The sequence below is a fragment of the Bombina bombina genome, chromosome 6, assembly GCF_027579735.1.
Source record: "Bombina bombina isolate aBomBom1 chromosome 6, aBomBom1.pri, whole genome shotgun sequence".
Taxonomy (NCBI): domain Eukaryota; kingdom Metazoa; phylum Chordata; class Amphibia; order Anura; family Bombinatoridae; genus Bombina; species Bombina bombina.
This window is the reverse complement of record NC_069504.1, coordinates 544383272-544410744: the sequence shown is the minus strand read 5'-3', so window position 1 is coordinate 544410744 and position 27473 is coordinate 544383272. Positions and strand designations below refer to the sequence as shown.

Below are 27473 nucleotides of genomic sequence, written 5' to 3'. Positions count from 1 at the left end.
GACAGAATCAATGCTCTCAAATTGGCTAATTCTTTTACCCTAGACGCCACTTTGCAATTGGCTAGGTTAGCGGCTAAGAATTCTGGGTTTGCTATTGTGGCGCGCAGAGCACTTTGGTTGAAATCTTGGTCGGCTGATGCGTCTTCCAAGAACAAGCTACTTAACATTCCTTTCAAGGGGAAAACGCTGTTTGGCCCTGACTTGAAAGAGATTATCTCTGATATCACTGGGGGTAAGGGCCACGCCCTTCCTCAGGATCGGCCTTTCAAGGCAAAAAATAAACCTAATTTTCGTCCCTTTCGTAGAAACAGACCAGCCCAAAGTGCTACGTCCTCTAAGCAAGAGGGTAATACTTCTCAAGCCAAGCCAGCTTGGAGACCAATGCAAGGCTGGAACAAGGGAAAGCAGGCCAAGAAACCTGCCACTGCTACCAAGACAGCATGAAATGTTGGCCCCCGATCCGGGACCGGATCTGGTGGGGGGCAGACTCTCTCTCTTCGCTCAGGCTTGGGCAAGAGATGTTCTGGATCCTTGGGCGCTAGAAATAGTCTCCCAAGGTTATCTTCTGGAATTCAAGGGGCTTCCCCCAAGGGGGAGGTTCCACAGGTCTCAGTTGTCTTCAGACCACATAAAAAGACAGGCATTCTTACATTGTGTAGAAGACCTGTTAAAAATGGGAGTGATTCATCCTGTTCCATTAAGAGAACAAGGGATGGGGTTCTACTCCAATCTGTTCATAGTTCCCAAAAAAGAGGGAACGTTCAGACCAATCTTAGATCTCAAGATCTTAAACAAGTTTCTCAAGGTTCCATCGTTCAAGATGGAAACCATTCGAACTATTCTTCCTTCCATCCAGGAAGGTCAATTCATGACCACGGTGGATTTAAAGGATGCGTATCTACATATTCCTATCCACAAGGAACATCATCGGTTCCTAAGGTTCGCATTCCTGGACAAGCATTACCAGTTCGTGGCGCTTCCTTTCGGATTAGCCACTGCTCCAAGGATTTTCACAAAGGTACTAGGGTCCCTTCTAGCTGTGCTAAGACCAAGGGGCATTGCTGTAGTACCTTACTTGGACGACATTCTGATTCAAGCGTCGTCCCTTCCTCAAGCAAAGGCTCACACGGACATAGTCCTGGCCTTTCTCAGATCTCACGGATGGAAAGTGAACGTGGAAAAGAGTTCTCTATCTCCGTCAACAAGGGTTCCCTTCTTGGGAACAATAATAGACTCCTTAGAAATGAGGATATTTCTGACAGAGGCCAGAAAAACAAAACTTCTAGACTCTTGTCGGATACTTCATTCCGTTCCTCTTCCTTCCATAGCTCAGTGCATGGAAGTGATCGGGTTGATGGTAGCGGCAATGGACATAGTTCCTTTTGCGCGCATTCATCTAAGACCATTACAACTGTACATGCTCAGTCAGTGGAATGGGGATTATACAGACTTGTCTCCGAAGATACAAGTAAATCAGAGGACCAGAGACTCACTCCGTTGGTGGCTGTCCCTGGACAACCTGTCACGAGGGATGACATTCCGCAGACCAGAGTGGGTCATTGTCACGACCGACGCCAGTCTGATGGGCTGGGGCGCGGTCTGGGGATCCCTGAAAGCTCAGGGTCTTTGGTCTCGGGAAGAATCTCTTCTACCGATAAATATTCTGGAACTGAGAGCGATATTCAATGCTCTCAAGGCTTGGCCTCAGCTAGCGAGGGCCAAGTTCATACGGTTTCAATCAGACAACATGACAACTGTTGCGTACATCAACCATCAGGGGGGAACAAGGAGTTCCCTAGCGATGGAAGAAGTGACCAAAATCATTCTATGGGCGGAGTCTCACTCCTGCCACCTGTCCGCTATCCACATCCCAGGGGTGGAAAATTGGGAAGCGGATTTTCTGAGTCGTCAGACATTGCATCCGGGGGAGTGGGAACTCCATCCGGAAATCTTTGCCCAAGTCACTCAGCTGTGGGGCATTCCAGACATGGATCTGATGGCCTCTCGTCAGAACTTCAAAGTTCCTTGCTACGGGTCCAGATCCAGGGATCCCAAGGCGGCTCTAGTGGATGCACTAGTAGCACCTTGGACCTTCAAACTAGCTTATGTGTTCCCGCCGTTTCCTCTCATCCCCAGGCTGGTAGCCAGGATCTATCAGGAGAGGGCGTCGGTGATCTTGATAGCTCCTGCGGGGCCACGCAGGACTTGGTATGCAGATCTGGTGAATATGTCATCGGCTCCACCTTGGAAGCTACCTTTGAGACGAGACCTTCTTGTTCAGGGTCCGTTCGAACATCCGCACCTGGTTTCACTCCAGCTGACTGCTTGGAGATTGAACGCTTGATCTTATCGAAGCGAGGGTTCTCAGATTCTGTTATCGATACTCTTGTTCAGGCCAGAAAGCCTGTAACTAGAAAGATTTACCACAAAATTTGGAAAAAATATATCTGTTGGTGTGAATCTAAAGGATTCCCTTGGGACAAGGTTAAGATTCCGAAGATTCTATCCTTCCTTCAAGAAGGATTGGAAAAAGGATTATCTGCTAGTTCCCTGAAGGGACAGATTTCTGCCTTGTCTGTGTTACTTCACAAAAAGCTGGCAGCTGTGCCAGATGTTCAAGCCTTTGTTCAGGCTCTGGTTAGAATTAAGCCTGTTTACAAACCTTTGACTCCTCCTTGGAGTCTCAATTTAGTTATTTCAGTTCTTCAGGGGGTTCCGTTTGAACCCTTACATTCCGTTGATATTAAGTTATTATCTTGGAAAGTTTTGTTTTTAGTTGCAATTTCTTCTGCTAGAAGAGTTTCAGAATTATCTGCTCTGCAGTGTTCTCCTCCTTATCTGGTGTTCCATGCAGATAAGGTGGTTTTACGTACTAAACCTGGTTTTCTTCCAAAAGTTGTTTCTAACAAAAACATTAACCAGGAGATTATCGTACCTTCTCTGTGTCCGAAACCAGTTTCAAAGAAGGAACGTTTGTTGCACAATTTGGATGTTGTTCGCGCTCTAAAATTCTATTTAGATGCTACAAAGGATTTGAGACAAACATCTTCCTTGTTTGTTGTTTATTCCGGTAAAAGGAGAGGTCAAAAAGCAACTTCTACCTCTCTCTCTTTTTGGATTAAGAGCATCATCAGATTGGCTTACGAGACTGCCGGACGGCAGCCTCCCGAAAGAATCACAGCTCATTCCACTAGGGCTGTGGCTTCCACATGGGCCTTCAAGAACGAGGCTTCTGTTGATCAGATATGTAGGGCAGCGACTTGGTCTTCACTGCACACTTTTACCAAATTTTACAAGTTTGATACTTTTGCTTCTTCTGAGGCTATTTTTGGGAGAAAGGTTTTGCAAACCGTGGTGCCTTCCATTTAGGTGACCTGATTTGCTCCCTCCCTTCATCCGTGTCCTAAAGCTTTGGTATTGGTTCCCACAAGTAAGGATGACGCCGTGGACCGGACACACCTATGTTGGAGAAAACAGAATTTATGTTTACCTGATAAATTACTTTCTCCAACGGTGTGTCCGGTCCACGGCCCGCCCTGGTTTTTTTAATCAGGTCTGATAATTTATTTTCTTTAACTACAGTCACCACGGTACCATATGGTTTCTCCTATGCAAATATTCCTCCTTAACGTCGGTCGAATGACTGGGGTAGGCGGAGCCTAGGAGGGATCATGTGACCAGCTTTGCTGGGCTCTTTGCCATTTCCTGTTGGGGAAGAGAATATCCCACAAGTAAGGATGACGCCGTGGACCGGACACACCGTTGGAGAAAGTAATTTATCAGGTAAACATAAATTCTGGTTTTTTTTTTAAAAATTACAATTTAAAAAAATTTGTGCTGAAGCAGGGACACACCTACACACTGATGCCGACACACTAGTGTGTCCCGACACACAGTTTGGAAAGCACTGCTCTAGGGGTTCGATGGAACTTCAGTCTCATCTATCTTTTTCATCTGTTTATCCTTCTCCCTCGGGTTATAGCCCATCTTGATCAGGAGTAGGCTGCAGTGATTTGATTGCTCCTGCTTGGTCTCACAGATTTTGGTTTGCAGGCCGGGTGAGGATGTTGGCTTTTCCTCTGTGGATATTTCCTGAAAAGAGACCTTTTACTCAGGGTCCTTTTTCTACCTCTAAACCTAGCTTCTCTGAAACTGACGACTGGGAGAATGTTTGCTTAGCATTGTCTAGACAAAATTTTTCTGACATGGTTATTGATACCATGTTTCAGGCTCCTTAGCTGGTATCTCAAGTTTTACCTAAGGTATGACGTTCCTACCTTTTCTGGGGTGATTCTAGAAGTTTCCCTTGGAGTGGGGTAAAGGTTCCTCTCTTTCTGACCTTTTTTCAGGAGGACCTGGAGGAGGGCTTATAAGTTAAGTTCTCTGAAGAACTTCTTTGAAGTTTTTTATGCCTTAAATGTTTTGTTATGCTGGATTGACTTATAGTAGATATTTGTTAGTTTCACAGGTAACTAATCACAGGTCCAACACGCCTATTGTTTTTTTAACCAATCACAGCCCAGGGGGGCCTTTTTAAACTGAATAGATCAGCAATGTGATATTGGCTATGAGTAAGGCTACGGCCGAAACGCGTAAGCCACAGTGTTAGGTGTTTGGATTTTTTTGTGCTCTGTCCCCATGTCGGATTTTAACTTTTACAATAAAGTATTTGGCTTTTATATCTGACCTCGGACTTGCTCTCTTCTCTTTGGATTATTTTTGCCGTTATGCCGAGGATCGGATTGAAGGAGTGAGTGCTGGTACCTATTGTCCAATGGGAGGAAGGAAGGTGTGCAACGGTTAACCAATCAGGATCGTTAACGTCAGCAGTGAGTCACGCCAAGGCCTGTGTGCGTCTGGATCTACCTGTGAGAGAGGAGTTCTTCCGGCGAGCGGTGTTAGGCATACCCGCAATTCAACCCAAAGGAAGGGACCGCGAGACAGCCCAGGATCACCGGAGTCGCCAGTCTCCCTCAGAATTGACTGTGAGTACACGAACAATACTGTGGTAGGGCGGTGAATGCTATTATCTTACGCTATATAGCTGCTAAGGAATTTGAGCCCTGTTACCCAGTATACTGCACGGACTGTACCGTATCAGGTGGTTTATGTATGCATTAACTCACTCATTCAAAGATTATTTTGCTCTAGGCACACAGGCTGAATTGTATCAAGGTGTCAACTGACAACAAACTTTGTTGTTGTTGTTTATTACAAACGGATATTATCACTTGTGTTACTAATACTCCCTACGTACCAGCACTTTTATCCCCACATAGTACACACAATCTATGGGGACTGTATGAATAGGTGATCTGGTCTACCAAATTGTTTTTCTTTGAAGTTCTCTGAAGGGACAGATCTTTGCCCTTTCGATGCCTTTGCATAGACGTCTGACAGAATTCAAGATGTTCCATCTTCTTTTTTTTTCTGCCCCTGGTCAAAATCAGACCAGTGTTTGTTTGTTGCTCCTCTGTGAAACCTTAATCTTGTCCTTAAGGTTCTGCAGCAGGCTTTGCTTTGAAAAGGGAGAGCAGTAGAACGTGCCACAATAGTGCACAATCAGTGTAACTTGGTCTCCACGCACGCAATAATGATTGTACTTACAAAATGTAAAGCACTTGACAAGTGCCACAAATGCCTTCTGGACCTTTAGCAGCTGTCCTCACGATATGCAGAAGGTCCCACACGAAGCAGTGCTGCCACAAGACAAGCAAGTTCTGTCCCTAGAACGACTCCTCCAATATAAGCAGAATGTATGATGTAGACCCCTTCTGCAAACTAGGATAATTCTAGGAAATTGTATCGCTCGGGCAGGACTGATTAAAAAGTCGTGAAGTCAATGTCTAAAAACAGTATTGACTTTAATTAAAACATATAAGAAATACACAACGCGTTTCCCGGTCGCACTGACCGCTTCATCAGGTGTATAAAAAACAATGAACATACACGACTTAAGTTTTGATTATAGTGGATGAGTCATTCTAGGGACAGAACTTGCTTGTCTTGTGGCAGCACTGCTTTGTGTGGGACCCTCTGCATATCGTGAGGACAGCTTTCTGGACAGCTGCTAAAGGTCCAGCAGGCATTTGTGGCACTTGTCAAGTGCTTTACATTTTGTAAGTACAATCATTATTGCGTGCGTGGAGACCAAGTTACACTGATTGTGCACTATTGTGGCGCCTTCTTCTGCTCTCCCTTTCTATAGATTTGTTTTACTTGGATTGCCATCAAGTTTCTGGAAGAAGCCTGCAGCCTTTGGTCTGATATATCTGCCGTTCATCAACGAGGATTTTTGATGGACTTTCTCTTTCATCTTTTCATTGGGATCATCCCTGAACTGTTCCATCCATAAGTATTTATAACATTTTTGGGCTTATATATCGTTATGTATAGATATCAATGTTTGTGATACATTTGGTTGTCACTTTGCGATATTTATAGTTTTTGCCATATCAGATGTCATACATGTGTCCTTTGAATATACAATAGTTATCAGTGATAGCTATTGCTATTAGATTCCTCACTATATGTGATAGTGCTAATTTATAGCTGTATATTAAGATCACGTCAACACTTGTTATATTATACAGGTGTGTTTCACCTTAGCTTTTAGCACTAGTGGTATACACCAAATTATATTTCGATAAATTTTATTGATTTTCACATTTTATTGTTGTGTAGGTTTCACACTTGACACTTATTTAGGCACATCTAAGATTTTTTATATTTTATTGAGGCTTTGCTTTGAGCCTATGCTCTATGATTGTCTTAAAAGGTTTTGTTTCTTTTAGCTACTCCTTTGGCTCATAGTGTCTCAGAGCTTTCAGCTCTTCAGTGTGACCCTTACCTTGATTTCTATGCGAATAAGGGGGTCCTTCGTACCAAATTGGAAATCTTCCCTGGGTAATTTCGGACCGCAATTTCATTCTGTCTGTTACATATCCTAGACGTAGTGTGTGCTTTGAAGTTTAATCTACTGCCCTTTTGTTGTTTTTCTGATAAACATCAGAGCCAGAAGGTCATTTCTACTGCTCTTTCTTTTTGGTTGAGACATATCTTTCGGTTGGCCTATGAAACAGCTGGACAGTTGCCTCCTGTGAAGGATTATGGCTCATTCCTCTAGGACTGTCTCTTCTTCTTGGGCCTTTAAAAATTAGGTTTCTGTGGCTCTGATCTACAAGACGGCCACTTGGTCCTCATTGCACACTTTTTTCAGAATTCTTCAATTCAATATTTTTGCCTCAACTGAGGCTTCTTTTGGGAGGAAATTTCTTTAAGCTGTGGTGCCTTCTGTTTAGGTCCGCCTGTTTTTTTTCTCCCTTCCTTCCATTCTGTGTCCTCTAGCTTGGGTATTGGTTCCCGCTAGTAATTGAATAGATTTGTGGACTCTCCATGCCATTGGAAAGAAAACAAATTTATGCTTACCTCATAAATTATTTTCTTTCCTGGCATGGAGAGTCCACGACCCGCCCTTAATTTACTTTTAAGACGGCTTTTGTCAATTTTTTAAACCTCAGGCACCTCTATATCCTTGTGTCCTCTTTTCTTTCCATATTCCTTCGGCTGAATGACTGGGGTTTATGGGAAGTGGGAGTAAAACTTAACATCTCTGCTGGGATGTTCTTTGCCTCCTCCTGGTGGTCAGGAGTTGAATTTCCACTAGTAATTTAATGGATTTGTGGACTCTCCATGCCAGGAAAGAAAATAATTGATCAGGTAAGCATACATTTTGTTTTTCATTTTGAAAGTGATATAAAATGAAGGCTCACACCTGTTTTGTGGCTCTCATTCCTGTTCTGTTAACTTAGTCTTTGTTGGGGACAAGACATCCCTGCTTACCTAACAACAAAGGAAGTTATCATAAAGACAATTAGAAGTTTCTATGTCACTAAAGTTAGTGAGATTAGCATATATGCCCAACAGTGACATTTCATATGAACTAATTTTCCTTGCGTTCTGCAACCACAAAATAGATGTCCTATAATTTCTATTCAGTTACAAAGCAGAAATATACACTTGTCCTGTTTTAGAAATTTGCTTTATAGATTGTATTTTTTTTTATTTTTTTTTTACCCCATGCAGATGGATAAAATAGACCAGACCAAACCAAGACACAAAAGAAAATCTAAAATCGGTGGAAATAGAGTTACGGAAAACCACTTGACTGAAACTTTTCATTCTTCTGGTTATGGGCAAAACCACATACAGAAAAATTTGTCCTGTGATGAATCACTGAATTCTTCTAGATCATTTGACTCTTATGCATCTCCAGAAAGACTTGAACCATTAGGTGAAATTGCAGTGGTTGAAAAGCTCTCTTCGTTATTTGAAAACTCTCATATAGATACTTTCCATCAAGCACAAACTTCTTCAGCAGTACTTGAAAATCACAGCGTGCCTTCCATATCTCTCCTACCTTATGAGCTTGCTCAGTTTTCTCACTCCGCAATCAAAGAGCTTGTGAGTGATGACACTTTAAATATCTACACATGCAAAGTATGGAAAGAAGACACTCTGCAGCTTTCCTTTGTCTGTGTCAATAAGACCTCATCAGGAATTAAAAGTATTAGTCTGAAAACAGAAGGTTCTGAAAACCTGAGTGTAAGTCCTGTTATAAAAAGGCATTTAGATTTATGTACTGTACAATAAAATTAATCAGAATGTCATGGATTCCAAGACTTTGAGAATAATACATTTTGTGTGTCTTGTAGGTCTCCGAAAATCTTCATTGGCAAATTTCACGTCTAGATGCACTTGATGTGCAGCACTGCTGGTGCCATATACAGATGACGAATCCTTGCTTTAAAGGTGTTATAACTGGCTCCATATATTACCGCACTGAGCTGGATGTGCCATGCCACCTAAACTTTTCTGTAGAATGTGAACTACTAGATTTTATCAGGTATAGTAGTTTCTTTCTCTGCGTTGCACATCCTAGGGGCTATTTTAGAATACAAGTGATATATATTAATTTGCATTAACTTAGGACTACAGTAAGTTACTAAAATGTTGCTAAAATGACACTTTTGCAGGGCCATGGACAACAAACGGGGAATAGTCAGGTAAAGCAGGTAACTATGCAGAAAATAATTGACTAGCAGATGCTGTGCCAGAGTACGAGTGGAGTGCAAATTTACACTTCAATTTGAGTGATAATTAAAAAGTAAGCTTTTTATGCTTGTTGGGTTGCACTCATATTGGGAAAATAAACCGTTTTCACTCTTGCACTAACCTGAAAAGCACAAAAAAAACAAAGTTAGAATATCGTGTGCACATTCACGTATTCCCCCATAAAAGTCAATGGAGAAAAAAAGTGGAAAAAAAATCCCACTCTCACGCAAACATAATCACATATTCTCATTTGCAGTAACCTAACCTGAAAATATTTATATTTCACATTCCAGTGTACTTCAAATAACAGAATAGGTTCTGTTCATAAATAAATATTTCTACATATATCTGATGGTTTTGTTTGGTTATATATATATATATATATATATATATATATATATATATAGGATTAGCCTTGTTAGTCCAGAGATTTAGATATCAAAATAAAAAGAATATTGCATTGAGAAATAATACTTTTTTTATTGGACTAAGTATACATTTATAAGAAGACAAGCTTTCGGAAGAATTGCTTCAGACTTGAAAAAGGAAGACATTCTTCCGAAAGCTTGTCATCCTATAAATGTATAGTTAGTCCAATAAAGTATAATTTCTCAATGCAATACTCTTGTTATTTTGATATTGATATAGATATATATATATATATGTGTGTGTGTATGTATGTATGTATAGATACAGAGGGCTGGATGTGACCAGTGGGTCATAGTGTGGGAAGATCTGAGCTAACAATTAAATTCCCTGTTTCCTTCCTAAGAAAGGGAGAGTCCATGGCTTCATTCCTTACTGTTGCGAAATACAACACCTGGCCACCAGGAGGAGGCAAAGACACCCCGGCCAAAGGCTTAAATATCCCTCCAACTTCCTCATTACCCCAGTCATTCTTTGCCTTTCGTCACGTTAGGAGGTGGCAGATAAGTGTCAGAAGATTCAGAGTGTCTTGAAAAAAGGTATCTGCCCTTTGAGATAGGACTGGAGTTTTAAGTAGTCATGTCATCCTCTCAGTGAGTGTATTGATGAAAGTTAGAGTCTGGAGATGCAGGGAAAGCTTTTTGCGAAACCATCCAGACTACTTCTAACAGCTCCTAAGCAATCCGTGTTGACGAATTTCACTGCCTGCTTTCTTTCACTCAAGTCCATGTCAGGAGCACTGCTATAAGACTGTCACCTTTGAGAGGCTGTGTTCTGTTTCACAGCATGGATCCTGGAGGTAAGATTATTTAAATTTTTAAGTTTCACTTTCGTTTTTGAAAGTGTTGCACAGCTCCTATTACTTGCTGTACTTGTAATAACTATGTCTATGTTAGAGGTTCCAGAGGCCGCGCTGCCTGAAGAACCTGTGATACCTAAATTAGACAGAGTATACAAAGACACGTAAGTTCCTTTGACTTTTCCTGTCCCGGTTAAGATGGCGAACATTATTAAAAACGAATGGGAAAGAATTGATTCTTCCTTTTCCCCCTTGTCTACTTTTAAAAAGTTGTTCCCGGTCCCGGACTCTGAACTGGATTTGTAGGACTCCATTCCTAAGTTGCATGGTGCTATTTCTACGCTTGCTAAACGTAGAACTATACCTCTTGAGGATAGTTCTTCATTCAGAGAGCCGATGGATAAGAAAGTGGAAACCTTTCTGAGAAAGATGTTTCAACATACGGGATTTTTGTTTCAATCGGTGGCTGCAGTTGCCGGAGTGGCTACCTACTGGTGCGATTTTTTTGTCAGAACTCATTAAGGTGGAGTCTCCCCTCGAGGATATTCAAGACAGAATTAAAGCTCTGAGAATTGCTAATTCTTTTATCTGTGATGCGAGCATGTAAATTATTGTCCTAAATGCAAAGGCCTCTGGTCCTAGCCCGCCGGGCGCTCTGGTTGAAGTCTTGGTCTGCGGATATGACTTTTAAGTCAAGACTCCTTTCTTTTCCCTTCAAGGGAAAGATTTTATTTAGTCCAGAATTGGACTGAATTATTTCTACGGTTACCGGAGGCAAGGGTGCCTTCATTCCGAAAGATAAGAAGAACTAGTCTAAGGGACGACAATCTTCAGATTTTCGTTCCTTTCGTTTTGACAAACCCCAACGACAACAATCCTCCTTAAAGCCCGAGCAACCCAAGAGTACTTGGAAGCCAGCTCAGTCCTGGAATAAATCCATGCAGAATATGAAGCCCGCCAAAAACAAATCGGCATGAAGGGGCGGCCCCCGATCCGGGATCGGAACATGTAGGGGGGAGACTGTCTTTTTTTCAAATGCCTGGTTCAAGGACGTACAGGATCCATGGGTCCTGGAGGTGGTATCTCAGGGATACCAGATAGGCTTCAAATCTCGCCAAGGGGCAGATTCCTCCTCTCGAATCTGTCTACCAGAGCAAAAAAAAGAGGGTTGCCTTTCTAGGCTGCGTTCGGGATCTATCCTCCTTAGGAGTTGTTGTCCCGTTGCCTTTCGAACAAAAAGGTTTTTTGTTTTTTTTTTAAACCTTTTTGTGGTTCCAAAGAAGGAAGGATCTTTCTGCCCAATTCTGGACCTAAAGTGCTTAAACAAATTTCTCAGTGTCCCTTTCTTCAAGATGGAGATAAGGTCCATCCTTCCTTTTAATTCAGGAATACCAGTTTGACCACTATAGATCTGGAAGGACGCTTACCTTTATGTTCCAATTCACAGGGAACACTTTCAGTTCCTGAGGTTTGTATTTCTGGACCAGCACTTCCAGTTCATTGCCCTTCCATTTGGCCTAGCTGCTGCTCCAAGAATATTTACGAAGGTTCTGGGGGCTCTTCTAGCCATTGCCAGAACTCAGGGTATTGTAGTAGCCCCATACTTGGACGATATTATGGTGCAAGCACCATCCTTTCGTCTTGCGGAAGAATTCTCTGAGTCCCTTCTCAGTCGTCTTCAATCACATGGATGGAAGATAAACTTGGAAAAGAGTTCTCTTATCCCAAGTACCAGGGTGGAATTCCTGGGCACTTTAATAGACTCCATATCCATGAGGATATTTCTAACAGACCAGAGACGTTGCAAGCTATCTTCAGCATGTCTTGCCCTCCAGACCTCTTTGAGCCCCTCTGTTGCTCAGTGTATGGAGGTGATTGGTCTCATGCTGTCCAGCATATACATCATTCCATTTGCCAGGTTCCGTCTCAGACCTTTACAACTGTGCATGCTGAGGCAGTGGAACGGCAATCATTTAGATCTGTCTCAACAGATTGTATTAGACAGGCGGTCGAGAGAATCGCTCTCTTGGTGGCTCTGTCCAGATCATCAGTCCCTAGGGACATGCTTCTTAAGACTATCCTGGGAGATTGTGACTACGGACGCAAGCCTATCCGGATGAGGAGATTCTAATAGGACAAAATAACCTCAGTGGCTTACATCAACCATCGGGGGTGGGGTGGGGTGGAATGAGAAGTTCGCTGTCAGAGATCCACATTCCGGGTGTGGACAACTGGGAGGCAGATTTTCTCAGCAGCCAATTCCATCCATGGGAATGGTCTCTCCATCCCGAGGTGTTTGCAGAAATATGCAGCAAGTGGGGGACGCCGGAGATAGATCTCATGGCGTACCATATCTATACCAAGCTACCCAGGTACGGGTCAAGAGATCCCGAAGCGGATCTAATAGATGCACTAGCAGTTCCCTGGAGGTTCAAACTCATATATCTTTTTCCTCCATTACTACTTCTTCCTCAAGTGGTGGATCTAGAGGGGATGTCCTCATCTCCTTTGTGGAAGTTACCTTGTTGCAGAGACCTGCTGATACAAGGTCCATTTGTTCATGAAAATCTAGATTCTCTGAGGCTGACTGCATGGAGATTAAACGCTTAGTCTTAACCAAGAGAGGTTTCTCTGAGAGTGTCATTGATACTCTTATTCAAGCTTGTAAACCAGTTACTCGGCGTATCTACCACAAGGTTTGGAGGACCTACTTATTCTGGTGTGAAATGCGTGGTTTTTCCTGGCACAGAGTTAAGGTTGCTAGCATCTTATCTTTTCTCCAGGATGGGCTGGAGAAGGGCCTTTCTGCTAGTTCCCTGAGTTGGCAGATTTCGGCCCTGTTGGTTTTATTGCACAAGAGACTGGCTGAGCTTCCAGACGTTCAGTCCTTTGGTAAGGCTCTGATTAGGATCAGACCTGTGTTTAGATCTGGGGCTCCTCCTCGGAGCCTAAATCTTGTTCTTCAAGTTTTGCAACAGGTTCCGTTTGAGCCTCTGCATTCCGTTGACATTAAATTATCTTGGAAGGTTCTCTTTTTTTTTTGGCTATTGCCTCTGCGCTCAGAGTTTGAGATCTCTGCTTTGCAATGTGAACCCAGTTATCTGATTTTTCATGCAGATACGGCAGTTTTACATACTAATCTAGGTTTTCTTCTTACGGTTCTGTCAGATTAGGAGATTGTGCTTCCTTTCTTGTGTCCTAATCCTTCTTCATCGAAGGAACGCTTACTTCCCAATTTGGATATGGTTTGCACCTTGAAGTTCTATCTTCAGGCTACTAAGGAGTTTAGACAATCTTCCTCTTTGTTGTCTATTCGGGGAAGCTTAAGGGGCAGAAGGCTACTTCGACTTCCCTATCTTTTTTTTGGTTAAGGAGTGTCATCCGCTTAGCTTACGAGACAGCAGGACATCGTCCTCCTGAGAGGATAACGGCTCATTCCTCTAGAGCAGTGACTTTCTCTTGGGCCTTTAAGAACGAGGCCTCTATGGATCAGATTTGTAAGGCGGCTACCTGGTCCTCCTTACATACTTTTTCAAAATTTTACAAGTTTAATGTTTTTGGTTCGGCTGAAGCAGCTTTCGGGAGAAAAGTTTTTCAGGCTGTGGTGCCCTCAGAATCGGGTCCACCTCTTCCTCTCTTGTTCCCTCCCGTTATTCATTCAGTGTCCTCTGGAGCTTGGGTATAGTTTTCCTAACAGTAAGCAATGAAGCCGTGGACTCTCTCTATCTTAGGAAGAAAAACATAATTTATGCTTACCAGATAAATTCCTTTCCTTCCGGATAGGGAGAGTCCACGGCCCTCACCCATTTATTGTTTTGTCTATGGGCGGTCCCCTATTATTTATTTTATTCTTCTGGCACCATTTATACTCTAATGTTTCTCCTACTTTTCCTTGTTCCCTCGGCAGAATCACTGGGGTAATGAGGAAGTGGGAGGAATATTTAAGCATTTGGCTGTGGTGTCTTTGCCTCCTCTTGGTGGCCAGGTGTTGTATTTCCCAGTAAGGAATGAAGCCAAGAACTCTCCCTATCTGGAAGGAAAGGAATTTATCTGGTAAGCATAAATTATGTTTTCTCCTTCCTTCTTGGGATGTGGAGAAAAAAACTGAGAATACACATTTGTTTCTATTAAACTGAAATGCTTGTTAAATACATACTTGTAATTTGGCACTCTTTACAAATAAGTAATAACAATACTGACAGTTTCTAAATATATAAAATATATAAATAACAGTTTAAACTGCTGTTTTTTTCTATTGACATGGAGAGTCCCAAAATCCATTCAAATTACTAGTGGGAATTCAACTCCTGGCCACCAAGAGGAGGCAAAGAACACCCCAGGAAAACAATAAGTATCCCTCCCACTTCCCATAATTCCCAGTCATTCTTTGCCTTCGTTTATCTAGGAGGTGTGCGAAGATAGTGCTTTGAGGAAAGTTTAGTATATCCTTTAAACGGTAGTTTCCCTGCGTCCATGTAATCCTCTTGAGTTAGAGTTGTGGTGGCTATTAGCTGTTGGAGGTCGGCAGAGTAGTCCTTGTTTCTCCTCCAACAATTTATGCTAACCCCCATATGGAAAACCAGGGTTGGTTACTCTGCTTTTTTTTCTCCAGGTCCCTGTTAGAAGTCGTCTGGATCAGTCAGACCTGAGATGCTGTGTCTGCCCTACAGCTGAAGCTCAAAAGCTAAGTGCTTTTCTTCTCCTTAGGTGGGAAGGTTCAAGCACTCTGGGGGTTAATACCTCTCTTCTATATTTAGGAAACCAGGGGACAATTATTTAAATCTCTTCATTGTTGGGATTTTTATTTTATATTTGTATAGCGCAGCATATTTTCAGTGACCCATTTTTTATTTCTGATGCAGTCAAGTGAGGGCCGCATGTCTCTTCTTCTGACTACCTGAAGCGGCTTATAGCAGCAGTGATCTCTGAGTCTGAACGGAGTTACAGGAGGTGGAGTTTACTCCTGCATCGGCTGGAAGTATAGCAGTGCTGTTAAAGATTCTGCTTGCACTAAAACAATTAACCCCTCAGAGCCTCTCAGGATTATGTTAGCCCTGACATGCCTTATATTTCTTCTCAGTCTCCATCCCTAGCAGTTGCACAAGCAGTGCCCTTCGGTTCTACTCAGTCTGTGCCTGGGGGAGTATTTTTACCAGGTGATTTTGCAGTGTAGCTTACCTCAGTGGTGTTTGGGGCCCTGAGTGCCTTCCCTATCTCTGGTAAGAGAAAAAGAAAATCTAAGATTATATATTCTAAGTCAGGATTATCTTCTAATGCCAAGGCTGCCTTGGTCAGTTTATCGCAATTATCTGAGGATGACCATTCTTCAGCAATCTCTGAAGGCAAAATCTCTTAATCATATTCTATGGTGGTTAGTACTGTAGACTTAGAGGAGCTTAGTTTTAGATTTAAGCTTGAGCACCTTCGTTTACTGCTTCAGGAGGTTCTGGCTACTCTGGAGGATTCATAACCTACAATTTCTGACACTCCTAAGGTTACTAAACTGAACAAGGTTTTTGATGTCAAACCTAGATCTGTGGAAATGTTTCCTGTTCCAGATCCTATGTCGGATATTATTTGTCAGGAATGGGAGAAACCGGGTGTTCCTTTTACCCCTACTCCTGTTTTCAAGAAAATGTTTCCTGTTGCGGACTCTCTGCGTGAGCTCTGGCGTACTATTCCGAAGGTGGATGGAGCTATATCCACATTGGCTAAGAGAACTACGATTCCTCTGGAGGATAATACCTCATTTAAGAACCCCATGGATAGGAGATTGGAGGGATACTTAAGGAAGATTTTTCTTCACCAAGGTCTGCTATGGCAACCGGTGGCCAGTATGGTGGCGGTCGCTGACACGGCCTCTTATTGGTGGCACTGCTTATCTGTAATTATTTTGAGGAGACTACTGTGGAGGAAATACCTTCATTTGTGATGCCAGTATGCAGGTAGTACGTCTGAGTGCAAAGACTTCCAGTCTTGCCATTCTATCACGCAGAACCTTGCAGCTAAAGTCTTGGTCGGCAGACATTGGTTCCAAGTCTAGACTCTTCTCTTCCTTTTAAGTGGAAGACCTTGTTTGGTCCTGGTCTGGATGCCATCATTTCCACTGTCACGGGTGGAAAAGGGGCTTTTCTTCTCCAGGATAAGAAGACAAGACCTAAAGGTTGCCAAGCTTCTAATTTTCATTACTTTCGCAATTTCAATGGTCAAATATCCTCTTCTTCCTTCAAACCTGAACAGACCAAGTCTTCCTGGAGACCTAACCAACCTTATAATATGGGCAAGCAGTCCAAGAAGCCTTCTTTTGAGAGCAAATCAAAATGAAGGACTTTCTCTCTTTAAAGAGACTTGGATTCACAATGTTCGAGCTCTTTGGGCGGTGTAGGTGGTCTCTCAGGGATACAAGATAGGTTTCAAATCGTGTCCTCTGAACCATGAAAAAAGAAAAACATTTTTAAATTGTGTCAGGGATCTCTCTTCTCTAGGGTGATCGTTCCAGTTCCTCTGGCAGAACAAGGCTGAGGTTTTATTCCAATCTGTTTGTGGTTCCCAAGGAAGAGGGAACTTTTCAACTTATTTTGGACTTGAAATGCCTAAAATGGAGACTATTTGTTCCATTCTCTCGTTAGTTCAGGGAGGGTCAGTTCATGACCACCATCGACCTAAAGGACGCTTACCTTCATGTTCCTATCCACAAGGATCCTTTTCAATTCCTTCGGTTTGCCTTTCTGGACAAACATTTTCAATTTGTAGCCCTTCCTTTTGGTCTGGCCACAGCTCCCAAAATCTTTACGAAGGTTCTGGGGCTCTTTGACAGTGGCCAGGTCTCTAGGAATTGTGGCGGCACCTTACCTGGACGATATCTTGTTTCAGGCGCCACCTTTTCTTTTAGCAAGATCCCATACGGATTCTCTGTTATTTATTCTCCACTCTAACGGGTGGATGGTGAATCTAGACAAGAGTTCCTTGGTTTTAAAGACAAGGGTTTGTTTTTAGGGATAATCATAGACTGGATCTCAATGAAGATTTTCTTAACAGAAGTAAAAAAGTCCAGACTTCTTTCCGCCTGCCTTTCTCTTCAGTCCTCTGTTCTCTTCAGTCGCTCAGTGTATGTAAGTAATTGGTCTCATGGTGGCCTCCATGGACATTATTCCTTTTGCTCGCTTACATCTGAGACCTCTACAGGTATGCATGCTCAGACAATGGTTCAGAGACCACTCGGACCTCTCTGAGAATAGTCCTAGACATCCTTGCGAGAGACTCTCTCTCCTGGTGACTCTGTCAGGATCATCTGTATCAAGGCACGTGCTTCTTGAGACCATCTTGGGAGATTGTGACTATGGACCCCAGTCTTTCCGGCTGGGGAGTAGTTTTGGGTCCCTTAAGAGTTATGGGGACCTGGTCTCGGGAGTCCGTCCTCCCAATAAATGTTTTAGAATTGAGAGCAATCTTCAATGCCCTGTTAACATGGCCTCAACTGAGTTCGGTCCGGTTTATCTAATCGGACAACATCACATCAGTGGCTTATATCAACCATCAGGGAGGAACAAAGTTTCTTAGCAATGAAGGAGGGCTCTCGCATCCTTCTATGGGCGGAGTCTTACAACTGACACATTTAGGCCGTTCACATTCCAGTTCAGCACAACTGGGAAGCAGACTACTTGAGCAGGCAGATGTTTCATCCAGGCGAGTGGGCTCTTCATCCGGAAGTATTCTCAATGTTAACCCTCAGGTGGAGATTCCGGAGTTGGACCTAATGACGTCTCGTCTAAATACCAAACTTCCCAGATACGGGAACCCACAAGCGGTTCCATGGGATTTTGGACTGATTTTTACCTGTTTCCTCCATTTGCCCTCCTTACTTGGGTGATAGCCTGTATCAAACAGGAGAAGGCTTCGGTGATTCTAATTGCTCCAGCTTGGCCTCGCAGAATTTGGTTTGTGGATCTGGTGAAAATGTCATCCTCTCCTCCATGGAGATTACAGCTGAGGAAGGACCTACTTCAGGATCCTTTTCTTCATCCAAATCTAGATTCTCTGAAGCTGACTGCTTGGAGATTGAACGCCTAGTCTTGACTAGACAAGGTTTTTCTGAAAAGGTTATTGACACCTTGATCCAAGCTCATAAGCCGGTAACTCCTCGCAAAATATTTCAGAGTTTTTATACTGGTGCGAATCTCAGGGCTTTCCTTGGCGTAAGGTGAGAGTTCTCCGTATTTTCTTTTCTCCAGGAGGGTCTAGAGAAGGGCTTGTCTGTTAGTTCTCTGAAGAGTCAGATTTCTGCTCTTTCAATTCTATTGCATAACGTTTGTCAGACTTACCGGACGTTCAGTCATTTGTTCAGGCTTTGGTCAGAATCAGGCCTGTGCTTAAACCTGTCGCTCCTCCTTGGAGCCTTAATCTTCTTCTTCGGGTTTTGCAGCAGGCTCCATTTCAGCCTATGCATTCTGTTGATATTAAACTGTTGTCTTGGAAAGTTTTGTTCTTATTGGCTATTTCTTCTGCTCGTAGAGTCTCTGAACTTTCGGCTCTGCAGTGTGATCCCCCCTTATCTAATTTTCCATGCGGATAAGGTGGTCCTTCATACTTAATTGGGATTTCTTCCTAAGGTGGTTTCGGACCGCAATATCAATCAGGAAATTGTCGTTCCTTCTTTTTGCCCTAATCCTTCTTCTCAGAAGGAACGTCTGCTACACAACCTGGATGTGGTCCGTGTCCTAAAATTCTATCTCCAAGTTACTAAGGATTTTCATCAACCTACTGCCCTTTTTGTAGTATTTGCTGGAAAACATAAGGGCCAACTACGTCAACTTCCAATTAAAGGGCCATGATACCCAAATGTCGAAACACTTTAAAGTGATGCAGCATAGCTGTAAAAAGCTGACTAGAAAATATCACCTGAACATCTCTATATAAAAAAGGATGATATTTTACCTCAAAATGTCCTAAGTATTTACACCCCATTGCAAAGTACTTTAAGCAGCAAATCAGTATGTCTGTCCCTGGACATGCAAGGGAGTGAGCCTCATGCACTCTCATGTTATTTCCCTATTCAGTTTTTTTTTAACTGCAGCTGGCTGAAGTATAACTTTTTACACAGGACTTACTCTGCTGAGCTGAGGAAATTTTGAGGTAAAATATTTATTTTCCTTTTTTACATAGAGATGCTCAGGTGATATTTTCCTGTTAGCTTTTTACAGTTATTCTGCATCAGTTTCAAGTGATTTAGCATATGAGTATTATGTCCCTTTAATGCTACAGGAACATTTGTAGATCATATAGATAGGAAATGGAGATATATTTAAATATATTTTTTTGTTTGTTTCACTCCCTACTAGTTATGCTTTCTGTTATTAAAGCTGCAGGGATTTAGCACAATAGATCTCGGAACATCCCGATTTAAAGCCAACAAATGGGAAATGACTTTTGCTAAAGCAAATGCTACAAGGACAGTCCCTTTATTTACCATTTCCCAGTTTTTCATAACCAACACTGTTTTAGAAATATACTTTTTCTTCATAAATGGAAAGAGTCCACAGCTGTATTCATTACTTTTGGGAAATTAGAACCTGGCCACCAGGAGGAGGCAAAGACACCCCATCCAAAGGCTTAAATACTCCTCCCACTCCCTTCATCCCAGGAGGTTGGCAGAGCACTGTCAGAAGTTTGTTGTCTCTTATGGAGGGTAGTACTCTTCGACATGGGATGGGAGTTTTAAGTAATCCTATCAGTCTCTCAGTGGATGAAAGTTAGAGTCCGGAGATGCAGGGAAAGTCTTTCTGCGAAACCATCCCGACTCATATTAACAGCTCCACAAGCAATCAGCGTTGTCTTACTTCACTTCGCTGCCTGCTTTTTTCTCTCAAGTCCATGGCGGAGGCGCTGCTACTATTCGTCACACTTGAAGGGCCGTGTTCCTGTTCCACGGTGTAGATTCCAGTAAGATTGTTTCTTTTTACTTCATCAGAATGTACTGTAACTCATTTGTTTCCTGTAAGGTGCTATCTTGCGGTACTTATTAAGTATATATATATTGGGCCTCACTGAGGCTCCTTTAGTATCTTGGAATTGAGGGTTAATATCTCCTGAGGGGGATTATTGAACAGGGTTTTTTTTAATCATGTTTATGTGATTCAATCTGCTTATGCGTAGTGTTACTGGGCTCCTGGCTTAGAACATAAAGGCCTTTGGAAGTGACGCGACCTTATGGTTGGGCGCCCTTTTTTTGGACTGTACGGTTCACCTTGTGACTGGGCGTGTTACAATCTGGTCTTCCATTTCCGCATTCCTGACCATGTGGCGACAGAAAAATTCTGGTCTGCCAGTGTTTGGTTCATAGGAGGTGGTGAGTGCCCCGGCCATTGTGGGTGTCAGGTGCCGTTTAGATTTTGTTTTCTTATAGTCCATATTATTATATTCTCTATCCAATTATGGAGGATTCTGATGCTGAGTCTGTTCAAATTTCAGATTCTTCGACTTGTGAAGAATGCAAATTGGCCCCGTTGACACAGGTCAATCAGTTATGTTCTATATGCCGTATTTAGAGCGCTTTGTTCCTCGGGCTCGTGGAATCAAGGGACCACTGAGCCATCCGCCTCTGGGGGTTCTGTCCTCCGAGAGGCGAGTTCCCTACCGCTCCCTACTACTACACACATACTACTACACATGCGGGTTACCCAGATTATGTTTATCCCTCCTTGCAGGTTGCAGCATGTTTTCGCTTTCCCATATTTTTTGTGATTATGCGTCTGCAAAGTCCAGACTTTTATTTGCGTTTGTGCTCGTGCCCTATTGTACCGGGTCTCCCAACCTTGGTTGGGCCTATACAGTTACCTGCAGGTGTAGCTGTCCCTGAGTGTTGTGCCTTTCGTTACAGAATAGCACGCCTTCGCGTTTTACTCAGACACGTTTTTGAGTTTTTAGAGGACCTTATCCTTAACGGATACGGGAATCCGCAATATTCTACTTCGAATGGCTCACCTCATTAGACATGAGGGGATGACGTAATCTCCTGATTGTCGGTTTATTGAGATCCTTCCAAGTTTCGTTGGAAGATTAGGGTTCTGTTTGGCTGGTCCTGCGAGTATGCCTGTTTCTTCTTGGGCGTTAACCTACGGGTTGCCTTATATTTTCTTTTATCCGGTTAGGATATCTCTTATTTTTTGATTATATGTTTCCTTCGGGAACTTTCTCTGGGATCGATCCTCACTGTTTCCTTCTGCTGAAGTTTGTTATGGTACATGTTAGTCCTATGTTTGTCTGTTTTACTCTTCCCCTCTGGGGATAATTTAGGCAGCTTGACAGTTATGACCCTGTCTGCAGGCCAGTCCTGCTTGGGTTCAGTTCTTCTGTCTCGTGGCTTGTTCAGACACGCCTGACTGGGCCGGTTGAGGTGCCGAGTGCTCACTTTATTATTTGTGTTTTCTTGTTTTCATTTTACAAGTTTCAGCTAATCATTCTAAAGAGGACTTGTGAGTCTGTGAGGCAGAAGGATGTTTCAGGGTCAGTGGAGTTCCGCTGCATCACTCTATCTTACTTCCGATACTCTAGAGTGTTCTTCCTCACGTGAGAGGATTGGGGGCTTAGCACCTCCTTACTGCTGTTATGGGAGGTTTGGCCTTTCTGAGGCTCTGGGAAATTGTCCTTTTGGACTTGTTCCTTCCATGGTCGTTTTTGGAGACCTGGTTTTCCTTTCGGGAGATGGTTGTTCCCTTTTGAGGACATTGGGGTCTCCTTTGGGCTCTTCTTAGGGTTCTTCCCCGGATCTGGGGATGATCCGCATCCTTTTGTTCATGTGATCCTCTGACTTATATTGAGGTAATGTGGAGACTAGCCTTGCTCGAGTGTCTTTGTCCTTGAGGTATCCCCTTGCTTTGGATGTCTTGTGGAGGTTTGAACGCCTATGGACTCTAATGTCTTGGTTCGAGATGCCTTTGCTCCTTTGGAGTGTTGGACTTCGGCAGGAGGTGGTCTCTTCCTTGGGTTGGGACTTGCTAGTTGTTCTCGTTATCCGGGTTATTCTAGATATTGCATTGATATCTCCCTGTGGGTCTGTTTTCTTTCATGTAATTGGCAAGAGTCCATGAGCTAGTGACGTATGGGATATACATTCCTACCAGGAGGGGGCAAAGTTTCCCAAACCTCAAAATGCCTATAAATACACCTCCCACCACACCCATAACTCAGTTTTACAAACTTTGCCTCCTATGGAGGTGGTGAAATAAGTTTGTGCTTAGTTTTTATGATTTCTTTTATGATAAGCGCTTCTAAGCATTCTGAAGCCCAATTCCTCTCAGAGTACAGTGTTTGTCAGAGAGTTGTGGAGACGGGAAATCTTTTCAAGGGTTCTCTGTTATCGGTCATAGGGATTCATCTCCTACCTCCCTTTTCCCTTATTCATTTTATTATGTTTACTATATCTATTATTATGGTTTCAAATATATTTTATTATCTCTATGTTGTTAGGATAATAATTTGTTTGATTTCTATTATCTCCACTACTTCTGGAGGTTTAGAATTTTTTTCTGCCCTACTTTTAGTCCAATGATGTAGATCAGTTGGTGAATGTCCTGACTACAAACGCTTGTTCTAGATCCAAGGGTCATAGATTCATATCCCGGCAGGGTTAATACAGCCTTTCGGCCTTTTGAGGTCAATTTATTGTTACCATTTATTTGGGTAATAACAACTACTATTTTTATCAGCTGCTAATTTGGTTAACTCAGAGTGCAAGCACTGAAAAAGCGTTTTTTTTTTTTTTATCCTTTTGGGTGAAAAAGGCTATATAATTACTAGTTATTAAGACTGCATGAAGGTGCGGTTCTCAAACCAGTCCTTCTGGTGGGGGGCAGATTAAATTGTCTTTTAAAACTCAGTCCAAAATCTATATTATTCCTAGGGTTTTGAATAGATTTTTAGAATCAGACCTTCTATGGGAAGATTCTTTCTTTCTCAGAACACTCTGTGAATTTTTCCCCCCCCCCCCCAGAAATGATTATACCAGTTCTTTAGCAGGAACAGAGATTGGTTTTCTATTCAACATTATTCTTTGTCCCAAAGAAGAAAGGTTTATTCAGTCCAATCTTGGATCTGAAAACTTTATATTGGTTTGTAAGAGTCTCAACTTTCAAGTTGGTGACTATAAGGTCTATTATGCCTTTTGTTCAGCAAGGTCATTTCATGTCCACTCAATTTTACAGGACGTTTTATCCTCATTTTTTATTTCATTCAGACCACTTTTGGTTTCTGAGATTCTCTTATTTAGGTTAGCTTTACCAATTTGTCGCTTTTCCATTTGGTCTAGCGACAGCTTTATTAATCTTTTTAAAGGTTCTTGGTGCCCTTCTTTCTGTAATCAGTCGGTAGGGTATTGTGGTGTTTAGTTATTTGGATGGTATCTTGGGTTTAGCTTAATCTTTTCTTTTGTTAGAATCTCTCATGAATCAATTAGTTTTGTTTCTTCAAGACATGGTTAAAGGATTTATTTTACCTAAGAGTTTTGTGATTCCTCAGACAAGGGTCACCTTTTTTTGGGTTTCTAGATGGATTCAGTGTTCATGACTTTGTCTTTATCGGACAAGAGTCAATTGTAATTTGCGTTCGGCTGTCTAAACTTACAGTCTAGAACAGGGGTCGCCAACCTTTCGGACCTCAGGGACAACTAAACTCACAACTTTGAATCCTGTGGACCACCAACATGAATTTTTTTAAAAAGGTACAAACCTCTATAGTGTGTGTGTGTGTGTATGTGTGTATATATATATATATATATATATATATATATATATATATATATATATATACACACACACACACATACTATACATAACTAGTATAACTATAGCTAAGTTTACATTATGTATATATTTAAACATTTTAAGAATTATTTTTTAGAATTAACTAACTGAATTACAGAACTGAGAGAATACTTCCAAATGACAAATAAAGGGTGAGAGCCAACTTTTGAGCTGGAAACAGAGAGGCAGAAAGTGGGGAAAAAAGAATTATGTTTAAAAGGACAACAAGACTTCCAAGTTACCTCCCCAGTTAGGAATTATTCAAAACTACTTATGATCATGGACAGACATTGGAGTAATAAATTAAAGGGACATAATACTCATATGCTAAATCACTTGAAACTGATACAGTATAACTGTAAAAAGCTGACAAGAAAATATCACCTGAGCATCTCTATGTAAAAAAGGAAGATATTAACAGCAGCCAATCAGCATCAGCAGTGCTGAGGTCATGAACTCTCTTACTGTGATCTCATGAGATTTCACTTAACTCTCATGAGATTTAATTGTATACTTCCTTACACTGAATAGGGAAATAAGATGAGTGTGCACGAATGCTCGCTCCTTCCACTGTCCCGGGACAGACATACTGATTAGTTGCTTAGAAGTCCTTTACAATTGGATGTGGCTACTGAGAAACGTTTGAGGTAAAATATCTTTCTTTTTTACATAGAGATGTTCAGGTGATATTTTCTAGTCAGCTTTTTACAGCTATGCCGCATCACTTTCAAGTGTTTAAACATTTGGTTATTATGGCCCTTTAAGTTTATATCAGAAAGCTCTCAATATGGATGTGAGCTAACCATGACTGATGTTGCTGGCAATTACTATAATGCTGGTGGGATATGGCTGATCTGCTGGATGGTAATTACTGGAAATCATATATATATACTTTAATTCCACTATTTCAAGCCAAGACTTTACCAACCTCTGCTGGCTTTAGAATGGAAGCATCTTCCTCTGAGCAGCACGCCAGACGGGAGCAGTTAAAAATACAATCTAGTTAAGCAAGTTGCGCAGTACTAAGCAACGTGCATAGGTAGATTGTAATTTAACTCCTCAGTTGTTTTTCACTGATGTCCAGCCAGGCACTGTAGGGAGATGCAGCGTGACGGGGGTGACACCATCAGAGGAGATTAATTCCTGCTTGATGGTGTCAAGGACCACCAACATCTTCTCGTGGACCACCAGTGGTCCACGGACCCACTGGTTGGCGACCACTGGTCTAGAACATTCTTTTCAGTGGCTATGTGCATGGAAGTTTTAGCTCTCATAACTGCAGCATCGGACGTGGTTCCCTTTTGCTCGTTTTTCATCTGAGACCTCTTTAGCTTTGCATACTGAATCAATGGTGCAGGGATTGTTTTCAGATTTCACAGTTGATAGTTTCAAATCCCAACACTCAACTCTCTGATTTGGTGATTAGACTATTATTGTTTTGTTCAGGGGGCCTCCTTTTGTTCGTTCTTCCTGGACTGTATTCTTATTGGATGCAAGTCTTACAAGTTGGGTAACTGTCTGAGGGTCTCTGACAGCACAAGGGGTTTGAAAACTTCAAGAGCCGGTGGTTACCAATCGATATTTCCATCTAAAGGGGAGGAGAGTCCAAGGCTTTATTCATTACTGTTGGGAATTAAGAACCTGGCCACCAGGAGGATGCAAAGACACCCCAGCCAAAAGTTTAAATACCTCCCCCACTTCCCTCATCCCCCAGTCATTCTTTGCCTTTCGTCACATGAGGATGGCAGAGGAGTGCTGGAGTTTGAGTAGTTTCTTATAGAGGGTAGTACTCTTCGCATTGGGACTGGAGTTTTAAGTAGTCCTGTCAGCCTCTCAGTGAGAGCCTGGGCGAAAGTTATAGTCCGGAGATGCAGGAAGAGTCTTTCTGCGAAACCATCCCGACTCATATTAACAGCTCCATAAGCAATCCGCATTGACAAGTTTCGCAGCCTGCTTTCTTCACTCAAGTCCATGTCCATGTCACACTTGAAGGGCCGTGTTCCTATTCCATGGCATAGATTCTGGTAAGATAGTTTCATTTTTTATTAATAAAGATAACATAGAAGACAGGGTCACAGTGTGGTGCCTTTTAATCTTTACAGAATCAAGGGTTAATATTCTTGGAAGGGGGATTATTGAACAGGGGGGGTTTATACATGATATTGTTTATTGTGTCATTGCTACGTTATGTGCAAGATGAGGCATTGGCATTGTGTGGAACTTTCAGGTTACTTGCAGAAATTTTGCACGGCCATTTTTTGGCGTGTTTTTCCCTAGTGCAGGGGCGGTCCTGCCAGGCATTCCATGTGACTGCATGTGGCTATTCTCTGTTGATCTGTGGTGCAGGAGAGGTAGCGGTTTCTGTAGTCCTAGGAGGTGGTGAGTGCCCCGCCCATTGGTCCTTCTTTGTGTCCTAACCCCCCTTCTTCAAAGGAGAGGTTACTTCATAACCTAAATGTGGTTTGTGCTTTGAAGTTTTATCTTCAGGCTACCAATGATTTCAGAAAAAGGGCCTCTGCTACTTCTTTGTCTTTCTGGTTGAGGAGTATGATTAGCTTGGCTTATGAGAAAGCGGGACATAAGCCTCCTCAGAGGATCAGGTCTCATTCAACTAGAGCTGTGTCTTCGTCTTGGGCCTTCAAGAATGAGGCCCATATGGAGCAGATTTGTATGGCAGCTACCTGGTCCTCCTTACACACTTTCACAAAGTTTTACAAGTTTGACGTTTTTGCTTCTGCGGAAGCTGTTTTTGGGAGAAAAGTTTTGTAGGCTGTGGTGCCCTCTGATTATGGTCTGCCTTTTTTCCCTCCCGGTTTCATTCAGTGTCCTCTAGAGCTTGGGTATATGTTCCCAACAGTAATGAATGAAGCCGTGATCTCTCTTCCCCTTTAGATGGAAAACATAAATTATGCTTACCTGATAATTTAGTTTCCATCAAGGGGAGGAGAGTCCACTGCTCCCGCCCGTATCTCAGATTAATACTCTTCTGGCACCATTTATACCCTGATATTGCTCCTACTGTTCCTGGTTCCCTTGGCAGAATGACTGGGGGATGAGGGAAGTGTGGGAAGTATTTTAGCCTTTGGCTGGGGTGTCTTTGCCTCCTCCTGGTGGCCAGGTTCTTAATTCCCAACAGTAATGATTGAAGCCGTGGACTCTCCTCCCCTCGATGGAAATGAAATTATCAGGTAAGCATAATTTATATTTCTTTCATGTAATTAGCAAGAGTCCATGAGCTAGTGACGTATGGGATATACATTCCTACCAGGAGGGGCAAAGTTTCCCAAACCTTAAAATGCCTATAAATACACCCCTCACCACACCCACAATTCAGTTTT

At 42.4% G+C, this 27473-nt stretch overlaps 1 protein-coding gene across 1 annotated transcript in view; it reads left to right on the top strand.

Annotated features, from left to right (window-relative positions):
- AP4E1 (adaptor related protein complex 4 subunit epsilon 1) overlaps positions 1-27473 on the top strand; it is a 330072-nt gene that overhangs the window by 274298 nt on the left and 28301 nt on the right. Inside the window, exons 17-18 of the mRNA XM_053719333.1 lie at positions 8086-8604; positions 8715-8905. Of these exons, the coding sequence (XP_053575308.1) occupies positions 8086-8604; positions 8715-8905 (710 nt within the window). The remainder of the gene's footprint in view (positions 1-8085; positions 8605-8714; positions 8906-27473) is intronic.